Source organism: Camelus bactrianus, chromosome 27 (assembly GCF_048773025.1).
Source record: "Camelus bactrianus isolate YW-2024 breed Bactrian camel chromosome 27, ASM4877302v1, whole genome shotgun sequence".
Classification (NCBI taxonomy): Eukaryota; Metazoa; Chordata; class Mammalia; order Artiodactyla; family Camelidae; genus Camelus; species Camelus bactrianus.
Window position 1 is genome coordinate 26604722 of NC_133565.1, and position 21853 is coordinate 26626574.

At 36.5% G+C, this 21853-nt stretch overlaps 1 protein-coding gene across 1 annotated transcript in view; it reads right to left on the bottom strand.

Moving 5' to 3' along the window:
* The window catches only part of IQGAP1 (IQ motif containing GTPase activating protein 1), a 90772-nt gene that overhangs the window by 42177 nt on the left and 26742 nt on the right, over window positions 1-21853 (bottom strand). The window contains exons 3-10 of the mRNA XM_074354185.1: window positions 18200-18356; window positions 16669-16746; window positions 12075-12151; window positions 8267-8334; window positions 7011-7124; window positions 6256-6434; window positions 4918-5002; window positions 759-922 (exon numbers count right to left, since the gene is read on the bottom strand). Of these exons, the coding sequence (XP_074210286.1) occupies window positions 759-922; window positions 4918-5002; window positions 6256-6434; window positions 7011-7124; window positions 8267-8334; window positions 12075-12151; window positions 16669-16746; window positions 18200-18356 (922 nt within the window). The remainder of the gene's footprint in view (window positions 1-758; window positions 923-4917; window positions 5003-6255; window positions 6435-7010; window positions 7125-8266; window positions 8335-12074; window positions 12152-16668; window positions 16747-18199; window positions 18357-21853) is intronic.

Consider the following 21853-nt stretch of genomic DNA (forward strand, 5'->3'; position numbering starts at 1 on the left):
CCCAGACCTTATAGTTCTCATATCTCAACAACAGTCACCAGGGACAGAGAGCCACAGGCATAAGTGACACCTTCAGGCTACATGCAGCCAAACTGGCAGCCCCAACTAGAGCCAGAAGCCCTTGCCAAATCTGGGGTAGACTCATTTTCCAGATACCAGCATGTTAAAAAAAAAACATATTTTGTAAAAAGCATCAAAATGTTCTGAGATAAAATGTTTACAGAATTATTAGCACATTAATGCTGCTTACTCTGGCCAACGCTGGGAATCTGTAAAATGTATACTTGTCCTTACTTAGAAAAAGAAAAAGAAGAAAAAAAAAAAGCCCCTCATGCTTGTTCTAAAAAAACACCACATAGTATAATCCCACAAGGTCTATTCTTATTGCACAGTAAGTACTTGCCCAGTGTTGGCCTGAGCAAAGTAGGGAGGTATGGTTTTTTTAAAGTGGAAATTCCTAAAGTAAGAATGTAAAAACTCAGGCTTTTTAGTTGGGGATTTAAGAGACTGCAAGTGAAGGGGTGGTAAAATTCAGAGGGAAGGCACTGTTTATTTTAAAAGAGAATTTACAACTCTAAAAGCAAAAGAGAGCTGAAGACAACATGTACTCTATCTGAGGCTATTAAACAACTTAATTTACATGCAGAAGAAAAAGGTATACTAGAAAGAAAAAGGCCCCATAAATATCTTTAAACAACAACATGGGATTCAAATGGATGTATATAAACACCTGCAGGTTCAACTCGGGATATTCTTACCTGTCTCTTCTGCTGTCTATCACTCAGGAGCTGCTTGAGGTACCAGTCACTGTTCTGCTGCTGCAGTCCTCGAAGGCTCAGAGCTGGTGACTGAAGAACCTTGAACAAGGCCAGTGCAGATCCCTGCTCCAAAGCCAGGTCTACATTCGCTAATGCAGAAAGCACTGAGGAAGAAAAAAAGGCAAAAGCTTAAGGGAAAACTATGTTAATATTATAGCCTAGAATATTTTTCCTTTCTGCAAATCAATCTTAGTTCCAGATGAGGGAAATAGAGTTCATATAGCCTTTATTCTGGAGTATCACAGAAGCATGAGACCTTGAGGTTGGAAGAGAACCTTAAAATCATCAAGCCCAGAGGTTCCCAAGGTGTTCAGATTGTTAACAGATTCCTGGACCACACGCCTGGCCTACTTAGAAGCTTCCAGATGTACACAGCTTGGCACCAATGTGGGCAGCAACATAGAGGCATCAATAATGTGAGCCTAAATTCCGTCTAAAATACCAAGTTATTGTCCAGACTAAACTACTACACAGGAAAAAGTATCTCCCACAGCAGTTTACTACACCTTTGGACAATTTTGTTTAAAAAAAATTTGTTAACGCTCTCACCCTATAGTTGATACTTGAATACATCCAACCCCCTCCCTCATCCCTGTGACAGTCTACTCCTGACTAAAGAGCTTAGTTCCTCCAACTGTTTCTTATACAGCATCATTCTGAATCCCTTCACTACCCTGGCATCTCCTGAACATACTCCACCCAAAGCAATCAGAGCCCAGACGCCACAGCTGGTCTGACCACGTGGAGAAGAGGCTCTCTGCACCCTCTCAATATCCTCTATTTCCAGTCACATAACCTGAGGTCACACAAGATCTCTCATATACTATCTGACAGTAAAAATGCAGACTTTCCTTCATCTGAAAATGATAATAAAGATACCTTCCTCACAGAGCTATTAAGATTAAATAAAATCATATATGTGGAAACATTTTGTATATTGTAAAGTAAATAAGGTTATTACTAGGTTGAAAGTCAGAATAACGTATTTTCTGATTTCAGAAATGACAGCTACTGGAAAATCATAATTACTGTATTATTTTCAGTTTCCCTATTTTTAGAAAGGAAAATAGAGTTTCTCCTTCCCATGCCCCACCCACGGATGGACATATGATTTTATCACCAAAGTAGCAAAACAAACCAATAATAAAATAGTAAAAATCAAAATATTTGGGGCATAGTAGTACTTATCAGTTTTAAATATTTTCATTAGTTAAAAGAAAAGAAAGAAAAGAAAATTAATATAAGCTGTTACGGGGGAAAAAACAGTCTAAGAGAAAATGAAGTCTCAAGCTAGAAAATGGGGAATGGGGCAGTGGGGAAAAGCAGAACTAATAAATAACACCAAGAGGTAAAAGGATGATAAGGTTAGATTCCTGAGACTGTTTCCTTCTTCCCAACATTCTTCCCTACACTTTGGCTCACTGATCAGCACACAAAGGTGGTGGCTCCCTGAGTCAAGGCTGCAGGTCTATGTGGCCATTAGTCAACTAACCATCCATTCTTTCAACAACATTAACTACACACCTGATGTAAACACAGCCGTGAGCAAAACAGACAGGTATGTCCATCCTCAGGGAGATTTGTAGTAGTAGGAACCAGAAAATAAAATCGGTATAGGTAACAGCCAGGCTTCCTCTAGGTATGCAATGTAGAACCTCAGACTATCTGCCAAGCATGAAGTCAATTCTACTTTTACTAGAAACATAATCTTACTACTTAAATACGTAAATATTTAAATGAACATTTACCAATACTTACACTATAAAGATGATAAAGTTTAGAACATCATTTAAATACTTTCTCCCACTATGCTTTAATTATCTAACTTGAGTTTTCCTTATTCTACTTGACAAAAAACAAAAACTTTTTCTCAATTTTAACTATTTGGCCTGTGGCTTTCTTCTGGGGCAGTGTTAATGGCTTCACTGCTGGTTCTCAAGCCCTAAGGAAACAATCTTATCTACAATTACATTAAGACAATTCCTGGGACCTAAAGTCCCTCTGTCTTCCTAACATATAACTTTCCCTTGCCTCTTTCTCTATTACTAGGAAGAGATTGTCCCTGCATGGGGAATTCTGCCTTATCCTCATCTTCTTATCTACCCTAAGAGTCCCAGTGAAGGTCCATGTACAAACCTCAAAGAAAGGTCATCATTTTCTTCTTATTCTAGGACTGCACTTCACACACCTTTGGTTGCCTTGAAATTACTCATTGTATTGTTCTGAGCAAGTTGCTCTGAAATTATTCATTTGCCTACCTACCTTCCTCACTACATTGAAAGCTATTTGAGGGAATGTTTACTGTTTTGCTCCTCTGACCACGTGACAATATGCACAGAACACTTTAAAAACATATACACATGGTTGTTTTCTTACGTGTTGATAACTGATCCTCATATAATTAGCCAGGTAAAGCTATAAAGGTTACAAAATCCCAACCAACATAATAGAGCAAATTCCCTTAGTAAAGCAAGAAGAGTTATTTTATGCACTGTATGCAGCAGGAAACATGCTGAACTTTCTTCTCACACAGAGAACTAAGTACAAGGATACTCTGGTTTACATTTGCTGACTTAAGTAGTGTTCATACAGATACAGCACAATAAATGACCCATACCTGAATGGAACTATTACTCTGTTCAGAAAGTCATTACCCTAAATGAACCAGAATGGAACAATATACAAAGTCTCCTGGTCAGGATTTAGAACTTTATATCCTATGGAGTTAGTAAAATCTTATACATTCTCACCAGTTATTCAGAGTATTAGTTCAAGTGAGAAATTATGATCTTCAAACGAATAAAGAGGACACTGGTTACTATTATTAATATTAATATACTATTATTATTATCTTGAGCAAAACAAGATTACGCCTGGTTGAATCAAATAATTTTTTAGTTCTTCTGGTAAGTCTTACCCTATGCCAGGAATTATGAGGATTTGAAAAGATGCAGAACTCACAAGTAAACACTATTTTAAGTTTATAAAAATGTCAGAAACAAAAAGTAAACAAAATAAGACAATACATAATTAAATACAAGACTGTGTGGTTTAGCCTATAAATGCTGTAGGAGATTTGAAAGGCAAGTGTATTGTGAGCCAGGACAGGCACTGAGGTGAAAATTACGCTGAGTCTTGAATGATGGGTACAATTTGGATTAGGTAAGAGATGAGGCAAGAGGGCATGATAGTGGGGAGATTACATGATTAACAAAAGTGATAATAATACTATTTATTGAGTGCTTAATGAAATACTAGGATATTTACATATATTATCTCATCATTTGCATAACGATTCTATGCCACAGGTGTCCAATTCCCACAGCTATTAATATCAGTTCAAGAGATCAAATCCCAAGTCTGAACCACTCCAGAGCCACTCTTCCTGAGTCACGCAGTGAACACAATGCATATGGCAAGCAATTAGGCAAATGAACTTCTACAGAGTTGTATGCACAAAATGCTGCATAAAGAACTCCACTAGGCTAGTGATCTGCATTTTGTTTGGCAAGTAATAAGGAACCAATGCATGTTCTTTAGCAGAAGAGTGACAAAATGAAAATGACACTATCAAGAAGTTAATTTCTCAAAAGTGTACAATATACAAAAAATCAATATGAATAGTACCACTTCATTTTTGTTTAAATATATGTTTTGAAGGATACGTTGAAAATATCAATACTGGTTATTTCTAGGTGACAGGGGTCTAATTTTTAATTTGTTTGTTTCTTTCTGGCTAACTTGAATTACTCTTTAAAAGAAAAACAAAACTATAATATTACTTTAAAATAGAAAAATAAAATCCTTATTCAGATTTTTTTTAAAGGGTGCAACAGAGAGTGAAAGAGTAAAACTCTAGTTAGAAAACTCAGTCTGGAAGTAACAACAGATAAGCAGATGGAGGAGTGGGAGCCTGCCTGAAGACAATGGTAGCCCAAAGAGAAGATAAATGAACACAAAAGATAGTAAATAAGCAACAGTTCCTAAGCAAACCCACAAATGTCTAAAATAAATAAACCATGTCATCAGTCCAAGAATAGATCGACATTCACATTATTCTGTAACATTCCCTTAGGTGCCTGACCCAGGACATACTTACTATTGACTTTGTTTATATTGCCTTGAATTTCAGCTTGAGTGAGCAGCTCCTCATAAACGTCCCTTTCTCTCTCAGAGTTTTCTGTCTGAAGAGGAGTAAAAAATGTAATTAAATTAGCTCAGGTCTCTAAGAAGACCACAGAAATACAATTGTGCTTTCCCCTCACCATGACAGAACCAAGAGCAAGGAAGGGTATGGCTTAAACCCTTAATGAAGAACAAAGTGCAATGCTGCATGACTGAAACTGAACACATAAAAAGCAGATCCACTTGTAAATGACAAGCCCAAGGGTTCTTCCAGAGCCAAGCAAGAGAAGAAGCACTGGTGAACCCTGCTCTGCTCACATGTGAGCCTGCATGCTTGTCTCAGACCTGAGCAGGGCAGGCACATCCAGGGACCACATGTCAGAACCTCTCATTGATTTGCACAAAATTCAAGAAGAAAGTAGAAGTCAAAATGGAATCTAATACCAAAAGACTACATACTGGATAATTCCATTTCATTTATATAAAATTCTAAAAAAGGTAAACTAAAGTGATAGAAAACAAACTGGTAGATGTCAGGGTCAGAGACAAGGAGCGGAGGGGAAGTAGAGATTGATTGGTAAGGAAGACATGGGAACTTTTGGGGTGATGGTTATATAACCAAAGACATTTGTCAAAACCCATCAAACCGCATACTTAAAATAAATGAATTTTATTATATGTAAATTATAGCTCAATAAAACTGATTTTAAAAATGAAGTCATAAGTATTCAAAAATAGGCATTTTCTTTAAAGCATGTAATTATCAGAAAAGAGTTACTATGCTATTTTGTATGGGACACATTTTCACAAAGATACTTAGTGTAAGAAAGTTTTTTAATGAGGAGTATTTTTTTTTTTTTAGCCATTTAAACAATTTTTGTGTTATATTCCTTATTCCTTAGGTCTACCAACAAATTCAGATAAATGTTTTCAATTAGACATATTCAGTCTATCATGACTATTTAAGAAATAGTACAAAGTTTAAATTAACAAAATGCATTTAAAATTTTTCTGTGTGGTACTTGCAGGATAAAACTGACTCTGAAGATAAAAAGGAAATAACCTTTCAGGGTAGTATTTTGCTTTACATGTAGACCAAAACTTTAAATGTACCCAAATCCTTCTGGTGAATAATCTTGTTTTCAGTAAGAGTAATAAGAAAATTTAGGTCAACCACCAAGCTAAGTATAAATGTATTATTGATTATATACAAAATAAAAACAAAAAACAAACAAACAAAATAAAAAGTGGAGTCAAATCAAACAATGGAAGAATATAAATCAGTTAGAAAGAACAGATATTCCATTTTTACCCTGTTTTTAGCATTTGTCATTTTGTCCTGCTTGGCCTGGTAAAGTACATCCTGGTAAGTGGAAGCCAAGGGTTCTTCAAGATTCACAAGCATGGCATTGGGGTTTCTCAAGGCTGCAAATGTGTCAGCTGGAATTCTATGGTCAATAGCTTCATTAATGGCAATAACGGCAGCATGCACTAAAAATTTCAAAAAGTAGAACACTGAGGTTATATAAAGTAAAGGATGTAACTTACACAGTCAAAACAATATTAAAATCCCCTGTTACAAAAAGAGGCTCCTTTCACAGAGATTTAACGATTGGGGTTAGAAGAGTGGCTCCCCAGATTTTATAAATCTACCCAGTCTTTTCCCTCTGATGCATAAAGCCACTGCTCTGCCTGTGATCCATGTCTGGATTGCTGAGTTAGAATCTTACAGGGAAATATTCATAAGAGACTCTGCAAGGAGCATTTGAGCATTTGTTATGACAATGTTCACCCTTAATCATCATGTAAATACCATCAGAAAATAAGAAATTCAAAAAGGAACTGAAATGTAGAATTCATTTTCTAGTGTTTTAAATTTAATCAAAATCACTCACTTATTTCCAAATAACAATAGCATAGAAGACCGTATAGCAGCGTTTAAAACTGTATCTACTGAGCTAAACTTGCTAGCAAAATTCCTAATGTCCTAGAGCATCTTTGCAGTAGTAATCATTGAAAGTGGCAGCAACAATCCCATTTGAACCCACAAAATTCCTCTCTTCTTACACGCAGCTTCATCCACTGACAGTTCATTAGCCAGAATGCCCCCGATCTTGCTGAAAGCAGGCATCTGGATCCCATACTTCTCCAGTTCAATCTTCATGTTGTTGATTTCTTCCTCTACAGGAAAGAATTAATACCCAATCAAGCAAGTTAAGTACCTTTCCATAACTCAGAGAAAGAAACAGATTCCTCAATGGCAAATGTATTGGGTAAAATGGCACCTACCTCTTAGGGTTGTTACAAGGATTTAAATAATATGTGGAAAGCACTGAACATGATACCTGGTACATAACATGCACTCAACAGACAGAGCGACTATTATCAGTATGACCAAGAACACCAAAAATAGCTGTAACATAAGAATGGCTCTAAAGAAAATAGTTTTCCAAAACTGCCACTTATGGCATTTTCTATAATGAACTTATGAATGGAGCAGCTTTCTTTTCCCCCTTGATGAATGACCAGCTTTAAAGGGAGCTCGAACAAGAAGTGACTCACAAGCCAGCCTGTTATCTTAGTCTTTATAATCCAAGTCACTAGCTACTATTAAACAGTTTCATTTCTAAGGCAGGAAGCCAAATTACAAAGAAAATAACATATAAGGATTGGCCCTTGCCCCAGGACTGGGGAACAAACTTCCCGGGAAGGAAAAAAATATCATGGGTGAAAGTTTTATTACCAATTTTTAAAACTCACAGGCCTACAAAATAACCACTAGGTCAAAAGATTTACATCTATCTTACCCCTAACCAATACTACCACAGTTCTTTTTCTCCCCAAGCTTCTATCCCTTCAAGCTTCTGACGACAGCAAATACATATAGAAACACCCACCCAAAAAAGCTGAAGTTTTTAAATTAGTAAATTGTCATCTTTGTATCATCTCACTCCCCTTTCTTTGCCTACAACAGGTGCTTGCTGAAAGAGAAAGTCTGTTATAAAGTTTTTTCACCATATGAGAACATTTACTGTTAGATGTTGATATTATATTTTATCATTTTACATATGATATCTTAATAGTCTAATTTACACATAAGAAAACTTAGTCTTATTAATCATACTCATGTCATAACAGAGAATAGGGCCTGAAATTCTAAGTTTAGTGTTCTTTCCACCACACCAGGAGAAGCAAGCTACTTACACTTTATCTCTGCTGGCTCAGTATTTTTAAAGCCCTACATCTCTAAGACTGGCACTGTTGACTCTCCAGGCTATTTCCACACAACTCAAGCATGTCCTGCCAAGTTTGTAACTTCTTACCTGTGAAGTCAACCTTTCCATATAGGTCTTGGATCTGAGGAGCCAGGCCTAGTTTGAACAGGTACAAACTAGAAGACACAACATGCAAAAGAGTCAGGCCTCCCAGCTATACTGAGCTGCTGCTTAGTCTGAAGGGGAAAATCAACATAATGAACAGAAATATTCTGAACACAGAGACTCCCAGTACTCTACCATATTACACTTTGTAGTTACAATACTTTACCTCAGAGTCTTTTTTTCAGTTTTACATATCAACCAGGTCCTAAAAAGTCACCTAATGTAATGCAGAAAGCACTAGACTGGGAATCAGTAGATAAAAATTTAAGTCCCAGTTTAGCACAAATCCAGTATGTGAGTAGATGTTAATATGTTAGCATAATGAATATCACTGAAGTCTCCACTTGTTTACCTCCCAGTGATTAATAAATTTTAAATAACAAAACACTTTAGAAAAGTCCCATGAAAATGATTCAGACAGCAAATCTTTTTTAAGCTGAATTCATATTACCGATGGAAAAGTTTAACTCGGGTACTTTAAGAGTTTTAAATAAAGTACATATTATAAATTGTTACTCTTCAAATAAAAATCTCCTAGACTCTAAGCTCCACGAAGGCAGGGACAATAAAAGTCTTGTTTATCAATGCCTACCCAGAGCCTAGGACATATTAATAAATATTAATCAATATTTCAAAGACGGATGGATGGGCATATTTAATCCCAAAATCAGTTCTTAGAAAGATAAAGCATCAGAGGAAAAGGAAAGGGAGTACACAAATATATTTGGAATAATGAAGAACTGGGGTCTTATCTAGGAGAGGAATGTAGTCTATAAGAATAATTTAGTATGACTGAAGTACAGTGATTATCTCTGGAATAATGTCAGTCAAGACTTAAAAAAAAAAGACAAGAAGGGAGAAAACTAGGAGATAATGCTTCTCTGTCACTGTTGATCCAAAAGGGAAATACAGTGAAGCATGGAACCTGCCTTAAACTCTGTTGTGTAAAGGTAAAGAGGCTCAGGAAGTCAGAAACACTTCCTACCTATCATCAAGTGTCGCCAACCCACCCTTCAGGAAAAACACTGTAAGGGAGGAAAGAAATCATAAATCACCAACCAGAACACACTGTTGTGTATATACTTTCTAAGCACGAACTGCATATTGAAGAGAAATGGAAAACAATAGCAGGCTTCCTCCCATTCTCATTCTGACTCCATGATTGGAAAGGCACAGTTAATTCTTCAATCTCTTCTCAGAGGGTCTGCGACCCAGGTGACACTGCAGAGAGCACTGGCTACAGACCCAGCAGAGAGGAATTCTGCCAGCTTAGCTTCTGTGCCTGCCAAGTTCAGATATTCATTGTAGGTACAGCCTTTTCAAGGTTATCAACATAGACCTCACATAACACTAAGCCAACCACAATACTCAGAATTAATCTGATTTTAGCTCAGATATATACATTTGAAATTGCTACATTCTGAAAATTCCCTGATATATTACCTATTTCTAAACAATTATTAAAAATTCTCACGTTACCATTGTTTGTCCAACATTATGCTATGTACCTTGGAGGAAAAAAGAGTATGGTGTGACTTCTGTCCCTAAGTTTAATAAATATAATATGTAGAAAAGATCAAACATATGAAAGAAGCAATATGTAACTTTAAAAAAATGCACAAAAAACAAAACCAAAAACAAACAAACAAACAAACCCAAAAGAGGAGTTTAGACAAAGGAATGAGCTGAAGTCATTGGGGAAACTTCACCAAGAAGGTGGGAACTAAGCTAAAACTTGGCTGAATAAACAGAGACAAACACGAAGAGCTGTCTAATAAAACAGAAAGTACCATTTCCTTTCTCAGCTATAGGACAGAAAATATCCCCTTGAGCTGGAGGAGAGGAGGCAGATTTGTTATAATGTATAATTTTGACACAAAACATTTACTATGATTCTATGCCAGGCATCTAACTACTAGAGACACAAAGATAAAGAACAAAGGAAATAGTTCTCGTCCCTAAGGAGTCCACAAAAAAAGCAAGCTGTAAGAACAAACAGTAACCAGAGTACAATGTAACAAGGACCATACTTGAAGTAAGAGGTATGTTACAAATTGCGAAAGGATCACAAAGATGGTAAGTAGCTAATACTGCCTGAGAGGGAAAAAGTAAGAGAAGATACTAATCAAGAGGTGGCATTCTGAAGTGGCACCTGGAGAACACAGGTTAAACTGGGGAGGAAAAAAGGTTCTTCAGGTGGAAGAAACAGCATAATCAAAGGCACAAGAGTACATGCTTATTTGGTGAAAATACCAGAGCACAGGTACACAGGAGGGAATGGCTGGAGGTGAGACTAGAAAGGAACCATCAAAATATTTTATGAAGCATCCAATATGACTGGGCTGTTTTGGAAAGAGAGCATGGCAGATGGCCCAGAAGGGAGGCAGAGAGCCTAGGGAGGGAAACTTCTAAGGAGGTTAATGCGTTAGTCCACACACGAGATCTATTAGTCCTCATTTATGTCCATTCTTTTGTGGGTTTCACACAAAAGATTCCAGTGATACCAAGGATCCAGCACACGTTTTATCAAGAAACTGGAGACACTAGGCTTCTTATGGGTCAATATTATACATACATTCACATACATAATTAACATTTATTAAATACACATACAGATGCTATATAAAAACAGCAGTCTAAGCAGAGAAATCTCACACTCATGTCCCTTCTCATACTCACTCACTTCTACCATCTTCTGATTTAGCCCCATAGCCATCAAGCAAACATGCACTGCTCTGAAACACTGTACTACTGGCACCTACTCCCATCCCATCCCATGCTCCCCCTAGACGTATCACCTCTTCCCTCCAATTTAGTATTTTGTTGATTTTGAGAGCTGGGGACCTGAAATTAAGTCAATTGGTATTGGCATAAAAATTATTTAATGAAGAAATGGCTTGTCAAGGGCTTAGATAACTAAATAAATTACCATTTGATATTTGCTGGTATTATCTGAAGATGTAGGCAAAATTTAACTGTACTACCAAGAGTATCAAGACATAGTATATTTCATAATTGAGTTTAGCACCTTGAAACAAAATGGTAGACAATAAAAGCACTTAAATGTATATAGTTTTTATAATTTTTAAGAGATTTTAATTTAAAAGAAAGCAACTACATTCCAAGCAAAATACATAGTTCATAGAACACTAGATCAATAATGAAAGATTATATCATGTTTTTAGAAAACAACTTTCTATTATTATATGATTAAATAAATCCTTTCTCCCTACTTCCTAGAAAAATACAGCTGTTCCTCACCGTTTTGTTAAGAAAATAGTGTCCTATTCTACTTGAAAATTCTGAGAAGCGAATGCAAAAACTTTTTCATTATACCTTAGACAAAAACTACATACTCAACTCAGATGTGACCTCTAAACTATTTTTTTTAATTGAGATATAACTGACATACATTAATATATTAGTTTCAGGTGTGCAACATAACAATATGATCACCATAACAAGTCTAATTAACATCCATCACCACACAGTTACAAAAATTTTTTCTTGTGATGAGAACTTTTAAGATCTATTCTCTAAGCCACTTTCAAATACACAATACAATATTATTAACTGTAGGCACTATGCTGTACATTACATCCCCAGGGCTTATTTTTTTTTTATAACTGGAAGGTTGTATCTTTTGGCCACCTTCACCCACTTCGCCCACTCCCAAATCCCCACCTCTGGCAACTACCAATCTTTTCTCTGTGTCTATATACTGCTTATTTTATCAAGAAAGTCTAATTACCTAAGTGCATGGATACAGTAGATACATCTTGGCATGTTCTTTCGATCATAGATGTCTGTAGTTTCCGGGTAAAAAATCTAAGGAGAGAGAAAAGAAGTAGAGTAAGGTATTCATCCACTAGAGACCATTAATCGTTCACCAATCATCAGTAGTACAAGTACAATTATGGACAATTAGAAAACATTGTCAACATTTGGCCAGTAACTTCATTAAGGTGAACAGACATTTCATCATAAGTAGTGTAAGGAATAAAATGCTACAATACATAATGAAAAGCACTACTTGGAAAAGCCTCATTTGGTCAACCCACTGAATTTCACTAAGTATGTGAAAGTGATTTACTTACTATAGACTCACACACGGGCAAACAAAACCCAAGTTTCAGTGCAGCTCAAAACACTGGCAAACGTATTAGGCTCTGACAGACTGCAATCTTCCTAGTTACTATCTACCACGCTTAGACTGAGTAATAACTCAACAACAAACATTCACTAAGTGGTTCAGTATGTGTAAATCACTACATTTAAATATTGAAAAAACTACAAAATATTAAAATGTGTTACAAAGTTTGGGGGAAGTAGAAAGATACACAGACAGATAGAATAGAGGATGTACGTGGGAATGAGAGAGATGGGTAGTTTTCCTTGGCAGCACATACAACAATTAATCAATTATGTGTGTTGTAATTATCTGTTTGACTCCTCCTAAGCCACATGAATCCAAAGACCAGGAATATGTTGTTCGCTGCTATACCTTCAATGCCAAGCCCAGAGTCAAGGTCATGGAAGGAGCTCTATATTTGATGAATTAATGAATGAGGTAGGATAGGAACAGAGTAGGTTTATATGGAGAACAGTGTTGAATTTCAAGACCTAGTCTCATGGGTAATGCGGCACTATACAACCCAATCTGTAATTCAGAGAAAAAAAGGAATAACAGTGGATTAGAAAAGTAGAAGACTGAATTATGAGGTGATCAGCAGAACTTGGATGAGCAATAAAATGCCTTAACTAAGGCAGTGAGAAGACTACTACAGCACTTCATATCTAACTCTATTAGAGCACTTAACACACTGTGTTTAATTACTCGTTTTTATGTTCATTCCCCTCACTATAGCTATGGCTCCCGATGAGAAAGAACTGCACCCCCCGCCCCCGACACACACAAGAGAGATGGGATGTACCCAAATCATCTTTTTTTGATAATTTTTCAAACTTTAAATGCTCACTTCCCAAGACTGAAATCTCTTCTCCTGAAAGGTGAAAATTATGGTCAAGGTCAGTCACCTTACCCGAGAATAGTACAAAAATAGATTTTAGAAAGTAATAGAAAAATAAGGTTGGGTAAGTAGGCTGGAGTCAGATTATGAGGATCTTGAAAGTCAGACAAGTTTGAGCTTGATTATGCAGGCCACAGAGAAGTCCTACGTTTGGAGTCAAGGCTGAAAACAGAGCTTCAGGAAGATCTGACTAGAGACAGGACACAGGCTATACTGAATAGTGCAGAGATTAAAGCTGGGAAAGCAGGCTGGGTGGCTATTTCAACAGATAAAAGAAACATTTCAAATAACTGAGGAAGGCTTAGGGAATGACTGCAGTTAGGAGTCAAGGTAACTCCAAGATTTTGAGACTGGATGACTGGAAAAATGATGACAAACTACAACTCAGAGGAAGGGAAGTTCACTTGGAGGAAAAGGTAGGTTTAGTTTCAGGTATGAGAAATTCTAGGAGATAGAAAGCTATCCAAGGAGAAATGTCCAGCAGCCAAATGAAGAAACTGTTTTTATCTAACAGCAAAGAGTCTTCAAAACTACTAAAACCGTAAGAACGAGAGAATATAGCTAAAATAAAAATTGCATCTTAAGGAATGCCCACCACTAGAATGTAGAAGGTAGAGTAATTGAAGAAAACAGAGGTCTATTATGCAGATTAAAACAATTTAAAAAATCAAAATAATAGAATGTTTCCTGGAGGAGTTGGCCAAAAGCACCAATTATAATAAAGAGTCAAACAAATAAAAACCAAAAAATTATCATAACAAGTTTCTGTAATTAGCCTGTATGTACCATAGAAAAAGATTAGGGAAGAGGGGGTGGGTATAGCTCAGTGGTAGAGTGCATGCTTAGCATGCACAAGATATTGGGTTCAATCCCCAGTGCCTCCATTAAAATAAATAATAAAGGGAAGATTAAGGAAGACATCCCAATGAATACTATATATGTATTGTATTACAGATGACACATTATATTATGGGTAACAACATATTTTTAGGCTAAGGATCTTTAGTCTACATTATTTAAATCATATAAAGCAGACATTTCAAGGCTGATAGCCTTAATAATCCTTTTGTTCCTGATAGTCTTTGGGGAATTCTATGTTTGTTGAGATTGTGGTCCAGGACAATGCACTACTGTTAGTAAACAAAAAAGGTAATAAAATTAAATCATTAAAAAAGCATTCTGTGGTAACAATACTATTAGCAAGAGCAAATATTAACAAAGCTCTTAGTACCATTCAAAAGAGGTTAAATCATCACTGCCCATTGGGCATACCACATAAAAAACAGGAACAGGAAGTTACAGGTGCACAGAAAGGCCAAGTAGCTGTAAGAACTTGACTTATTACATTTCCTGACATTTGTGGGGCTTCATTCTCAAACATACCAGTGCAAGGAAGAGAACTTCAGCACCTTGTTCTGAAAAAAAGAGGACAAAAGCTAGTCTTCTGCAAAGACTTAGCTCCAAATTTAACTCAATTCAACAGGTATGTGAGCTGAGCACTCTGCTAAATGCCAAATGTTCATTTCCAAGTGGTTTCAGCCACCTTCTGGTACTCCACATCTCACTTGTTTTTAACCTTTCTTTGGTTACAAAAATTTAGACTCCACAGCAAACATAAAGAAAATAAAAACCACCCCTTAATCCCATCATATGGAAATGAAAACTATCTCCTTGGAGATTTTCCCCAAGAAATCTCATTTATTTTTAGACAAAAATAGTGATCTCATCTTAGCCAGAACACAAATTCTTATAACCTTAGCCTAGTTTTCTTCTTTTTTTTTTTTCCCAACTCAAGACATCATGGACAAATTCCTTTGTCAATATAGATTGACATCATCTTTTTTAATGACTACACTAGTATTTGGCTGTAACACAATACCTCAAGTGAAGGAACATTTGGTTTGCTACCAATTTTTTCTATCATAAGCAATGTTAAAAAAATCCTTACATATATATTTTGTGTGTGTGTTTGTCTAATTTTTTTTTTTTTTTTTTTGGACCAGTGGTAGTGGTGAAGTGAAATGGGGAGATACATTTCTAGAAACAGAATTCTTAGGCCAGAGGATATTGGGGGGAGGCGGGTGGGGAAGCTGTCCCTGCCTCTAAGAGTGATGCTACATCATGGCCTCTATGGGTTCGAGGTAGGACTAGGTAGCTGGACACATGATTAGGCCACCAGGACAGCTGTTCTCTAGCGCTAAGTACATTCCCTGGTCCACCAGTCCCTGCTTCACCTACACCCAACTCATATGACTGACCTTCCCTCTTAGTTACAGAGCCTAATCAGTTAATACTAGTGATATCTCTAATCTTTAGATCAGAATGACTCCACTATGATAATTTATCAAAGGGAAGGCATCTGCCTAAGGGGCTATGAGGGATATGCCTCTCTGCTGCTCTCCTTGGTAACTGATGAGCCAACTTGACTTCAATTCCTCCCCTACACCTCCCCTGCCCCAGTATCGAAGACTGCTGTGGTGTTGACTGCCGTCCATGGTAGGGTGTTATTCTAGGGCCTTGCTTTGGACATGTAAGATCCCCTATCCAATAAGCCACTGATGTCTCTGTTCCTACCTTTGGGCTCATCCCTCAGTCTCAAGGCTGGGCAATCACAAGGCTTGCAGGCCTGAGAGGTGCAGCCCAACACTAACCCAACTGCAATTTCACTAAGAACAGCACTAAATAAACACTTGAGCCAAACACTCAAGGATACACACACCCTCATATCAAAACTACAGCCATCATTTCAAACTTATCAAGTTGTATACATTAAATATGTGCGGTTTTTCTATAATCAATTATACCTCAATAAGGCTGTTCAAAAAAAACAAAAAGCAAAAGACAAAAAACTACAGCCATCACCAAAACCAGATGCAAGAAGTAAATGTCATTATACTGCCTCTACAATTTGAAATATAAAATGATCCTCCTTATAGATTTGGTTATTCTGAAGCTGGAAGATGACATTTCTAAAATATTCCCTTATGTTTCCTAAAGTCAAACTAGAATGTAGCAACTTTGTCAATGAATACAAACCACTGAATTGTATACTTCATAGTGGTGAATTTCATGGTATATGAATTTCAGTGTTTACAATTTAGTATAGTAAAAGTAAATGATATCATAGGAAATTTCTCTAGGGTGAGGTGAAGCAGAGATGAGAAATATAAAAGAAAAACAAACAGAAGAAAGAGACTCTTTAGTATGTAAGAAAAAAAATCACCAAAGATTCAACACCGAGAAAAATTTTATAGGTTGAATGAGAACTGTCATGCCAAAACAGCCAGAATTAAGCCAGAGTATCATGTAAATTACCTTAGGCAATCCAATCTCACCCATGGCATTCAACCACTGAATCACATTATCAGTATGTCTAAAGTGGAGGCCAGTTGCCTAGAACAAATAAAAGACCATTAGGCACTGTTGGCAATATTGAAGCAAATACTGAATTAAAACTCTCCTTGTAAAAGTTTCCCTCTGAGACTTTACATGGTCCCCTTAAATTTCAGGTCTGTCTATAGCATTATGTTTACATTCCAATCCCAAAAAGCCAAATCCACATCTCAGGTTCTCTCACTTAAGAACCATCTGGAGAATCTTCCTATGTACAGTGTGCTCAACAGAACATGGTCTTTGGAATTCGATTATCTCAGATTCAATGACTTGTCCATCTACTGGTAACACTGGGCAAGTCACTTCACCCTTTTGAGTCTGAGTTTCCCCATCTTTAACACCTACTTTATCTTTGTTGGAAAGATTTAACTGAGAAAAATACACATAATGCACTCAGTGTGGTATCTGGCTGATAGCAGATACTCCCAAAATGAGGGTTTTCTATACTACACATACAAGTATCCCCCTCGAAATCCCTATGCCTGTCATTTTTAAGGAAGATTTACTCTCAAGAGGGTAGAGGTGCAGGCCATTGTTTTTACTGTTGCTGCAGTCTCTACTCTTCCTTTAATGTCTGCCTGTTCTGTCCAACATTTGCAGACTCTAAATAGAACAGCTCCAGAGGTGTCTTCAGAATAACCACTCATGTAAAACTCAATATATAAATCTTTGCTTTTTGATGAAGAACAGTTTCTATTTGGGATGTTAATTTTGGCTTAAGACCTACACTTTCCTTCTTTTCCTTTGAACTTAAAACATAAAAAATCTCTTTTGATTCTGTCTTCACTCTTAACTCATTCTGAGCTCTGGCCCAGTTCTTACACTTGACCATTCTTACATTTGCTCTTGGTTTTGCAATCTTCCACTATCTTTTATACTCATCTTTTTCCAGATAAGAGCTCTTAGGAAAGCTACCCACAGAAGCTCTGTAGACAATGGAATCTGGACTTTGTCAACATCCCAACTTAAAACAATCGTCTTTTTGAAGGCCCCAGGCCACAAGAATCAAACCCTTTCACTTATCTCAATTTTCTGAAACTGGATCACTTTCCCATTTTATCCTGAACTTTAATATCACAAGGTGATGTTTTTTCCCCAAAGTTGCTATTGCTTTCAATTTGTCTACAAATCTCAGTGCTTAGTTAAAATTAGAGTTAAAGTAGTAATTCCCCTAGTTACTTCCTCTGCCTTCTAAGAAATAAAAAATTTATCAAGGACCATGAAAATTTCTAGATACAAATTACTCAGAATTGAGCCAGAAGTACAGACAGCTAAAGTTCTTTTACTACTGTATCTCGACTTTGCGCTATTTTCTCCACTATTCCAGGTATTTAATTTTGTTGGAACAAACACACTTATACATATTTCTCATTAACTCTTTCACAGGATAAAGTATGCTAACCTTCTCTCTCAAGTTTATGGAAATTTAAGCACCAGGCAAGGAAGAACTCACCTTGTATCTGGTCTGCTCTCGATCATAGATTTTCTTCAGGGACACCACTTTGGGGGAAAAGAAGTTCCCTAGTTTGGCAAGGTAGACCCCATTCCTAAGCCCTTCTTCCAGTTCTGTGGTGGGAGGCAGATCCTCCCCGAGGCAAGCTTCCATCCACCTGCACAAAAGGAGAGAGGACATGAGAAAAGAGAGGGAAGGTCTGAACCCTTCCTTAGACATTTCAAGCTTAATTTCCTTTCTCCTTGGAGAAGTTTAAACTGAACATAAGCCATACTCTCTCCCTCTCTCTCTCTCTCTCTTTTTTTAAAAGCAATACTCTTTTAAGGTTCAATTTCACACACATTCTTGTCCTGGCAGAGTGAGATCTCAGGGGCAGGGAACTTAGGAAAATTCCTGAGCATAAATGCCATCCTCTTCTCTACCATATCTTCTCCTGCATCAAGGAGCCAACTGGTCTCCCCAGGTCCTAACTGCCCCATGAGCCTCAGACTCTCTCACTCCTTCAGTTGCTCCTTAAAAATTCCTTAAAAAAAGTATTGGAGCCACCATCTCAACTGTTCAGAAACTTAAATTTGTACTTGAAGTTTTCTTCTGGTTTAAGAATTCATCATCTACAGTGAATTTCTAGGTTCAGATTTTATTTTATTTTTTTTTTAATTTATTTTTCAGTTGAAGGATAGTCAATTACAATGTGTCAACTTCTGGTGTACAGTATCATGTCCCAGTCACGCACATATTTATATGTAGTCATTTTCATATTCTTTTTCATTAAAGGCTATTATAGGATATTGAATATTAGTTCTCTGTGCTATTCTAGGTTAAGATTTTAAAGCTGTTTTGGAGTTACCAAAACAGTCAATCATCTCACCTAAAATATTAAAGGAAACTCCAATGGAAACAGTAAAATGAATTCTTCAGTGTTTTTTAAAGGAAACACTTAAGGAAAAGAAAACTATATTGTCCCTCTCAAATATCTCTCACAAGGCTTCAGGGAAGCCCAAGATAAAACATAGTTTATTTGCATATATTTTTTACCAACAGAAATGTAGATAACTAAAAAATCATTTAGGACGATGGTTTTAAACTTTTTTTTTTTAGTCACAATCCTTTGAATATCTAAAGAAAGCTATAGCTCCCCCCCCCAAAATGTAAATATACTTAAATTTAATATATAATTTCAGAGATTTCATCGACTGCAGATTAGAAACTCCTAATTTAAAGTTATTCCACTCAGATTTCACAAGGCATCTGTTATCCCCACATTCATCATCATATTGGGGGAAAAAAACCCAAAACACTAGATGATGCCTTGTCTGTTTCACTAGTGATAAATCTTTGAAAAGCCAAATTAAAAAAAAAATCCAAAGGTACAGCTGACTGAAATAAAAACTAGATCTACTGCCAAATAAAACAAAACATTTATAATATAATAAGAATAAAATATTTACAATGTTCATTGCTACATAGACATTTAACTTAAAAGATAAAACCTGGAAGAAACATTTAAATATGCCATATTTTTACACGCACATACGAAAATTTAACACTAGAAAAACTAACATACCAACAGAAAAACAGGCCAAGTAACATGTAAATGTATTTATAATCCCATTTGTGTGTTTCTGTATAATTCTTTACAGTAATAAAATTGCCTGAAAGATATACAATAGAGCTTGAATTTACCATACTTTTAAAAACTACTTTTAGAATTCAGGATAAAATTTCTTATATTAATTATATCTTTTCAAAATGAGATTACTACTCAGAATCTTTAAAAAATAATAAGGAAATGCAACAATTTCCCTGTTTTTCTTAAGTTCTATAGAATAGTTACTCAGCCTCACTTTCAAATCTATTCTACTTCTAAAGCAGTAAGCATACTGTTTGATGCACAGTAGGTACCCAAATTAAAACTGGCTAGATGAATGGGCCAGAGAATTCCCCCTGGGTATTTCCTATACCCAATGATAGTAAGTGTTCTCCTCTGGCTTTTCTTTTAGGTAGTAGAACTAAAATGTCATAAGGGAAAAAAGAAGAAACAAATGAATTTTCCAGAAGAGTTGCCATAGTAACTGAATTGGATACCAATTTGTAACAGCTACAAAATCTAAACTATACTTCTCCAACAGCCTAAAGTCCAGAAGGGCAATATGGAAAAGAACGTAGGTCATTGGTATGGAAAAAGAGTTGTAGTCCAAGGATACATCTCATATAACTGTCCCTCCAATATTTCACTGCTAAAAAGATTACAGCAAACAGCTCCTGGCAACCCCAGCTCTCAGGGGACAACCTAACTTGTGTTTTCATTAACAGGGATAAACCTAGAACAACTCTAAGCCAAAACCAGCCCTTGAACACATAACAGTATGAAGAAAAAGTTATTATTTTCCTCTCAAGATGAGGTAAACACATAGAGAAGACTACGGATAAACAGCACAGTAGTGCTTTTACCCTGAATCAGAGCCGTTTAGGTTGTCCTCGTGTCTGAGACCACTAGATTAAATTAAAGTAAAAGGAGGGACCACAGCCACATTTCCCACAATCCTTTATCTCTGCCTTCTTGTCTAACTGCTATAAAACAGTTAACTGACTGATAACAAGGTTTACAAATTTTCTATAGTGGAGTAGAATACCCTACATATCACACAAGTGTCAGGCCAGAATAAAAGCTAACTGTGATCTGATGAAAAGGGATAAGCAGAGAGGGAGAGCTAGAAGAAACAGGCAAAACACAGAAGTGTCTCTAAACAACTGCCCAAAGCCCAAAACTGCCCTCCAGTTATGCATGGCTCACCCTCCATTCAAAGTTCTGCTCCACACTACAGTATCACTTGGTTTGTTTATAAGAATAGAGTAAGTTAAATTAGGACCAAATTGCTATGAAAAATCAAGAGCACTATGTACGGTGTTATAGTACTATCATTTTTAATCTTAGCAGAGGTTTGGATTCTACTGTAATTCCAAGAAGATACAACAAACCCTCCTTCATGTCCTTCTCTAGAGCCCAACTGAGATTCCCCCTCTGCCACTGACTTACAGAATCACAAAGTGTGAGAGCCAGGAACTGAATGTACTTCTAGGACAAATCCTTTGGGGTATTCTCCCCAATATAATACATATTCACTAAAGAAAATTATAAAACATTAATATTTTATGAATATTTTCCATGTTAACTATATGGAGTTTCTGAAGACTATGAATTACATTAAAATTCTACCAAGTGCTTAATCAGTCACCTATGTTGGATATTTATATCATTTCTAAATGTTTTCAACCACTGAATAATTCTGCAAGGAACATCTTTGTACACAATGTTCTTCTGCATTTATAATTAATTCCTTCAGAGAGATCTTAGAAGTGTAACTCCAAAATAAGAAAAAAAAATTATTGCCCAAAAGCTTACCCAAAGGCTGTACATTTTCGTTCAACCCCATCATTTTACAAATAAGAGTAAGGTCACTTACCAGCTAGTAGCAAAGGTGGAATAAGAGGAACCTGATTCCTAGTTGAGAATCCTTCTCACTATACCACTGTTGCTCTTACCACATCACCTAGCAGGGCTGAGCTCCACAGGACCGTCTAAACAGGATAAAGTTTCAGATAGCCCATGCAGGAAAAAGGCTGGTTTCTCTCCATGTTCTGTCCACTTAATAG